Here is a 7,044-nt window from a genome sequence, read left to right on the forward strand (position 1 = left end):
GTCTCTACTAAAAATCAAAAAATTAGTCTGGCGTGGTGGCATGCACCTATAGTCTCAGCTACTCGGGAGGCTGATGCAGAAGAATCGCTTGAACCCAGGAGGCAGAGATTGCAATGAGCCAAGATCGCGCCACTGTAATACAGCCTGGGTGACAGAGTGTGACTCCATCTCAAAAAGAAAAAAAAAAAGTATATGTAAAATTTGTAGGGCGATGCCTGAAATTCAGTAGGGTAAGCAACTAGTTCTGTTTCCTGCCGAACAAATTGTATTTCTTTGTATGGGCCCCTTGTAGAAATCTCATTTCCCGCTACTCTATTCTCAATACCCAAACTCCAGCCACACCAAACCACTTATCTGTAGACCCTCTGATCCATTTCATATAAGCTGTGTGGGTTTTTTTTTTTTTTTTTTTTTGAACAGAGCCTCACTCTACCGCTCAGGCTGGAATGCAGTGGTGCGATCTCCGTTCACTGCAACCTCCACCTCCCAGGTTCAAGTGATTCTCCAGCCTCAGCCTCCTGAGTAGCAGGGATTATAGATGTTTGCCACCATCTTTGGCTAATTTTTATATTTGATATATTTTAGACCATATTGGCCAGGCTGGTCTCGAGCTCCTGACCTCAGGTGATCTGCCCGCCTTGGCCTCCCAAAGTGCTGGGATTACAGGCATGAGCCACCGTGCCCAGCCAGAATCTCCTTTCTTATCCTTGTCTCTCTAGTAAACTCCCTCAAGATTCAGTTCCAAGTATCAACTCTTTTGTATAAAATATGTGAAGATGATTTAAAATGTTTTAATGGTAATGCTGTAATGACTACAGCTTTCCGTCTTTTCACAGTGTTGCAGCATGGAGAATGGCTGGAGGGAGATGCGATTGGAACTAGAGTGACAGCGTTAAGGCTGTTGCTGTAGTCCAGCAAATGGTTAGAAGGGCCAGATTAGGTTGTAACTGTGGGATGGAGAGGAGGTAACAGATTTAAAGATATTGAGAGAGCATTGGCTAGGTTTGAAACAGTGTATGTGGAGTTAAGGTACCATTATAAGGTGATTTTATGGTTTGAGGTTGAGTGGTATCTTAATCTTATGTCTTGTATCAGAGGAATATGATGAGTTCAGTTTAGAACATTTTGAACTTTTCCAAAATTTTATGTTAAATTTCTCTCTATAGGGCCTCTGTGAGGATAAGAACAAGATTTATGTTGCCTCAGTTCTTTGCACAAGGATTGTTCAGGAAATATTTTAGTTGTACTACATTCGCAATGGCTGGAGATCCATTGCCTGGTTGAAATGACTATTAGGAAGTTGTATCTATGAGTCTGAGGTTCAGAAGAGAAAGTCTTGACTAGAGATGTAAACGTAGCATCCATCAACACATGGGTGATAATAAATGCATTAGGGATGGATAAGAGAAAAAAGAAGAGAGCCAAGGACAAACTCTAAAAACACAGGAACCCACAAAAATGAGGCAGCTGGAGAATAAGGAGAGTGTGATACAGCATCTAAGAATGGAGGGAGTTTAGAGAGTGGTCAGACTGATTCTGCTTATTATGGCCATGTAGGTGGTAAAATTCATTCATTTGTGCACTTGTTCAGAAAACAGTGCCTACTAAAGCTAAATGAAATTGAAGGTGATCGTTCAATAGTAATTAAGTTCTGTTGCTTGGAGTCTTCAACTAATGTTGTATATTCTTTCATCTGTAATGTTATTGACTAATTCATATTTTTTTCTTATTTGTAAAGGAAACTTTTCAGTACACACTTTTCAGATGGGCTGAAGAGCTTGATGCTCTCAATCGGATACAAGACTTACTTGGTTGCTATGAGCAGGCCTTGGAACTGTTTCCTGATGATGAAGTGATTTGCAATAGTATGGGGGAGCATCTCTTCAGGTTTGTAGTGATTTTAGTATTACTTGTTAAGAATTATTCTGTATTGGGCAGGCGCGGTGGCTCACACCTGTAATCCCAGCACTTTGGGAGGCCGAGGTGGGGGAATCATGAGGTCAGGAGATCGAGACCACGGTGAAACCTTGTCTCTACTAAAAATACAAAAAATTATCTGGACGTGGTGACGGGCGCCTGTAGTCCCAGCTATTTGGGAGGCTGAGGCAGGAGAATGGCATGAACCCGGGAGGCAGAGCTTGCAGTGAGCCGAGATTGTGCCACTGCACTCCAGCCTGGGCAACAGAGCGAGACTCAAAAAAAAAAAAAAAAGATTCTGTATTAGTCTGGATAGGGATAAGTCATACAGTAATTTTAATAGGGAAAGTTTAATATAGAATTATTAAGTAAGGAGAACTGAAAAGAATAGCAGATATATAATATCATAACAGTTTTAATATTATGTAATGTACTACATAATAGCCACTGCCCCTAGGAGTAAGAGTATCCAAGGAAGAGTTCCCCTCACTGGGCTGAGTTCTATACCTTATTGAAGAGGGCACAGCTGTGCTTCTCGGGATGGCAGAAAAGTCACTGTAGTGCCTTGCCAGGGAACTTCTTGTAAATTTGTTTTCTGGAACTGGCTATAGTTTTGCCATTTGGGGTGCTGGGGTGCCAGAGAAAGCCTCATGGGGAAGTATCTCATCAGAGGTACTCCATTACAAAACCATGTAGTAGGGTAAGGGGCCTTGGGGAAGCTACTGACTCTTGGATGCTGCTAGCTGCCATGCGTTTCAGGAGCTTGGTTTTAGAGAAGCCCTAAGCACACTGGAATCAGGAAGCAAAACCCTTTCTTCCTACAGTGTCTCTCCAGCACTTTTTGTTTTTTTTTGACAGAGTCTTACTTTGTAACCCAGGCTGGAGTGAAGTGGCGTGATCTCAGCTCACTGCAACCTCCACCTTCTGGGTTTAAGTGATTCTCGTGCCTCAGCTTCCTGAGAAGCTGGGATTACAGGCGCCTGCCACCCCAACTGGCTACTTTTTGTATTTTTAGTAGAGACAGGGTTTCACCATGTTGGCCAGGCTCGAACTCCTGACCTCAAGCAATCCACCCGCCTCAGCCTCCCAAAGTGCTGGGATTACAGGTGTGAGCCACCACACCTGGCCTCTAGCACTTTTTTTCTGAGACAGTGTGTCACTGTGTTACTCAGGTTGGAGTGCAGTAGCACCATCATGGCTCACTGCAACCTTGACCTCCCAGGCTCTGGTGATCTTCCCACCTCAGCAGCCCCTCACCTGCACACCAGTAGCTGGGATTGCAGTACGTGCCACCACACCTGGCTAATTTTTTGTCTTTTTTGTAGAGACAGGATTTTGCCATGTTGTTGCCCAGGCTGGTTGGGAACTCCTGGGCTCAAGCGATCCTCTGGCCTCGGCCTCCCAAAGGGCTGGGATTACAGACTTGAGCCACCACACCCGGCCTCTCCACACTTTTTACCAACAAAGCTTACCGTTGTGCCAACTGGTGGGAGAATATTAAAGGGCCAGATACATTTTTCACAGAGCAGGTAAAAAAGGGTGAATTTGGCAATAAGTTGATAACTTACATGTTGGGAGTCTTGGAACCACTCCCAGATTTGCTGATTTGCTAGAGGGGCTCACAGGCCTCACCATATAGTCCTAGGCATGGCTCTTGTGTATTACTGTGAACGGATGCAAAGCAAAATTTGCAAAGGGTAAATGTGTATTGGGCAAAGCGTAAAGGAAAACCAGGTGCAAGCCTCCAAAGTTCTTCTTTTACTGAAGTCACACAAGATGCACTTCATTCCCCCAGTGAGTTATGACAGCACACGTGAAATGTTGCCAACCAGTGAAACTCATTAGAGGCTCAGTGCCTAGGGTTTTTACTGGGAGCTGGACACTTAGGTACCCTCTGTCTGGCATATACTAAAATTTTAGATTCTCTGAAGAAAAGCAGGTCAGGTGTTCAGCATAAACTGCATTGTTTGTATAATCAGTTTAGGCACACTACCAGTTAGGATAGTGAGAACCCTCCCCAAATCCAAATTCCCAGATGCCAGCCAAGGGACACTTTTGTAACCAGGCCTTTCAAAGGATGGCAGTCAGCTCCCTGCTATGTTAACTCTTTCTGCATACTAGTTCATGTGCATGAAGAATTCTGTGAAAGTATAGGAAATAAAATGAAAGGTTAACCTTGCTTCTGTGTTTGAAAGTTTCAGAGTAATGGGGACTGAGCATGGTTCTGCCAAGTTTGAAAGTGACAGTTGCTCACATTCCTAGGAATTAGTTAATGAATCTCATTTTAAATGTTCCTTTTAGGTATTTTCATGCATTTCCTCACTAATTGCTTTCTCTTTCCCTCAAATCACATCCAGCTGAAAAAAACCTTAATATTATGAATACTGAACTACAAAATTCCTAAGTGACCACAGAATTTCTCTTACTAAACGTATCTTGAGTTCCTCAGCTGTTAATCAATCTGCTACCTTTGTCTCTGGTGCCCATGGGGCCCTTGAGTGGCTCACTGGACTGTACAGTGAGTAATCAACTCATTGTTTATTACGCTTTTTTTTCTGTGTGGAGAAATAATGTTTTATAAATAACTTTTAAGAAGAACATGGATCATTAACCTGACAAATGTACTCCTCTGTGATAATTAATGTAAACTCTTTATATGGTCATTCGCAATAAGTTGTATGAATATGTATTACAATTTTGAATCATATGTCTCTCCTCAGAAGAAAATTTTGAGATTTGATGTGTAGAATTTTTTGTTAACAATTGCTTATTTGAAAAAATTCTAGTCTGGGTGTGGTGGCTCATGCCTGTATTCCCAGCACTTTGGGAGGCCGAAGCAGGCAGATCAGTTGAGGTCAGGAGTTTGAGACCAGCCTGGCCAACATAGTGAAACCCTGTTTCTACTAAAAAAAATACAAAAAGTAGCTGGGTATGGTGGCACACGTCTGTAGTCCTAGCTACTCGGGAGGCTGAGGTAGGAGAATCGCTTGAACCTGGGAGGTGGAGGTTGCAGTGAGCCAAAATCGCACAACTGCACTCCAGCCTGGGTGCAAGACTCCATCTCAAAAAAAAAAAAAACAAAAAAAAAATTCTTACCTGTCAAGACAGAAATTGACTTTCTGTTGAGGCTGCACAATAAATTTAAACAAAGTAGTAGTGAGTTCCTTATGTATACATAAGTGTTTTTGTAAATGAAATGTAACTTTTTCATAGAACAGCTTTTTTCTTCATTGGAATTTCTGTGTACTCTCCATAGAAACTTTATAATTAGGAAAAACTGGTGAAAACAAAAAATTTTTATTTTGGGTTTGTTTTAATACATCTAATTTCACAGCCTTGTAGAAAATAGTGGGAGAATTCTTATTTAGGAAACATGATTATAATGTCCTATTTTATATAGAAAGATCCCTTTACATGTTCAGTAATTGTTCTCTAGTATCATTCTTTTCCTTATTTGGGTATATTAAGTTTTTTTTTTTTTTTTTGAGGCGGAGTCTTGCTCTGTCACCCAGGCTGGAGTGCAGTGGCAGGATCTCAGCTCACTGCAACCTTTGCCTCCCAGGTTCAAGCAATTCTCATGCCTCAGCCTCCCGAGTAGCTGGGATTACAGGTGCAAGCCACCACGCCCAGCTAATTTTTGTATTTTTAGTAGAGATGGGGTTTCACCATGTTGCCCAGAATAGTCTCAACCTCCTGACCTCTAGTGATCCACCTGCCTTGACCTCCGAAAGTGGCGCCCAAAGACATGAGCCACCACGCCCAGCCAAGTTATATTAAGTTCTATTCAATGAAAAGTTCTATATAAGAAATACTTTGCCAAACTTTATTAGCTAGTCTCAGTAATGTAACTGCAAGGCATTTTAACAGTCTTAATTAACATGGCCTAGGGAGTGACAATGAATTCTCCTTTAAAAAACAAATACTTGATAATTTTTAATTGTAGAGTATGTTAATAAGTAGAAAAATAAGGCAGATAATCAACTGAGGGTTACTTGTTCATGTTAACAGCTAACCTGATCAGCTGCAGCATCCATTTTCTACAAATTAGAAACCTCTTTCCACTTAAATGAAATTTGTTTTAAAAGATTTTTAAAAATCTTTTTTATGAATAATCTCCTCAAATTAGTTTAAAAAAATCTATATTTTAATTCCAAAGTTTTCTTTTGTTGTTTATATAATGAGAGTTACTCTATAAGATTCAATTATATTTCCAGATTATACACATATGGTGATCATAACATTCCAAGACTTATGTTTCAGGATAAACTCAATTTGACAGAAAAGTGGAACTCTTACGTACTTTTGGCAGATTGTAACTTTTGGTGACCTGTTGTTGTAGGACATTAGTCTGAGCAGTTACCAGTCATTACGATAAAAAATCCTTGGTATTAGTTTGATTTGGGGAGATGTAACTAAGCAAAATTTTTAATTTGGATAGTAGCAGTTCAGAATTCGTGATAGTGTGAATGTGGCTTTTGCTATAGAATTTACCTTCGTTCTTGACTTACAATGGTTCTTGGTGTTTTTGTTTTATACTCCTTTTCTGGTCAAAAATAGCATATCGTTTACACCCCACCAAAAGAATCTGTTCCAGGAGAAAAATATTTCCAAAGTAAATGATAGCTGCTTCTCCTGACACTTATTTGTGTAATAAAGTTTGTCTGGAGTATCTCAACTTCACAACCTTTTGTTAGTCTAGTAGCATCAGATTTAAACAAAATGTATTTAAATTGCTAATCAAGAAGATAGTGTTTTTCCTAGTTAAAAGAAAAAGGGCATCCTGGCATTTTATTATTATTATACTTTAAGTTCTAGGGTACATGTGCACAACTTGCAGGTTTGTTACGTATGTATACATGTGTCATGTTGGTGTATTGCACCCATTAACTTGTCATTTACATTAGGTATATCTCCTAATGCTATCCCTCCTCCTTCCCCCCTCCCCCTTCCTGTTCCCCTTCTGTGTCCAAGTGATCTCATTGTTCAGTTCCCACCTATGAGTGAGAACATGCGGTGTTTGGTTTTCTGTTCCTGCGATAGTTTGCTGAGAATGATGGTTTCCAGCTGCATCTATGTCCCTACAAAGGACATGAACTCATTCTTTTTAATGGCTGCATAGTATTTCAT

General features: G+C 40.6%; 1 protein-coding gene across 2 annotated transcripts in view; it reads left to right on the plus strand.

Annotated features, from left to right (window-relative positions):
* Nucleotides 1–7,044, plus strand: part of PRMT9 (protein arginine methyltransferase 9) — a 49,668-nt gene that overhangs the window by 1,915 nt on the left and 40,709 nt on the right. The window contains exon 2 of one of the 2 annotated variants that reach the window (XM_011973248.1): nt 1,739–1,887. The exons of the other annotated variant lie outside the window; for it this stretch is intronic. Coding sequence (XP_011828638.1) covers nt 1,739–1,887 — 149 coding nt within the window. The remainder of the gene's footprint in view (nt 1–1,738; nt 1,888–7,044) is intronic. 2 annotated transcript variants of the gene reach the window in all.

Source organism: Mandrillus leucophaeus, unplaced genomic scaffold, assembly GCF_000951045.1.
Source record: "Mandrillus leucophaeus isolate KB7577 unplaced genomic scaffold, Mleu.le_1.0 Scaffold136, whole genome shotgun sequence".
In the NCBI taxonomy this organism is placed as follows: domain Eukaryota; kingdom Metazoa; phylum Chordata; class Mammalia; order Primates; family Cercopithecidae; genus Mandrillus; species Mandrillus leucophaeus.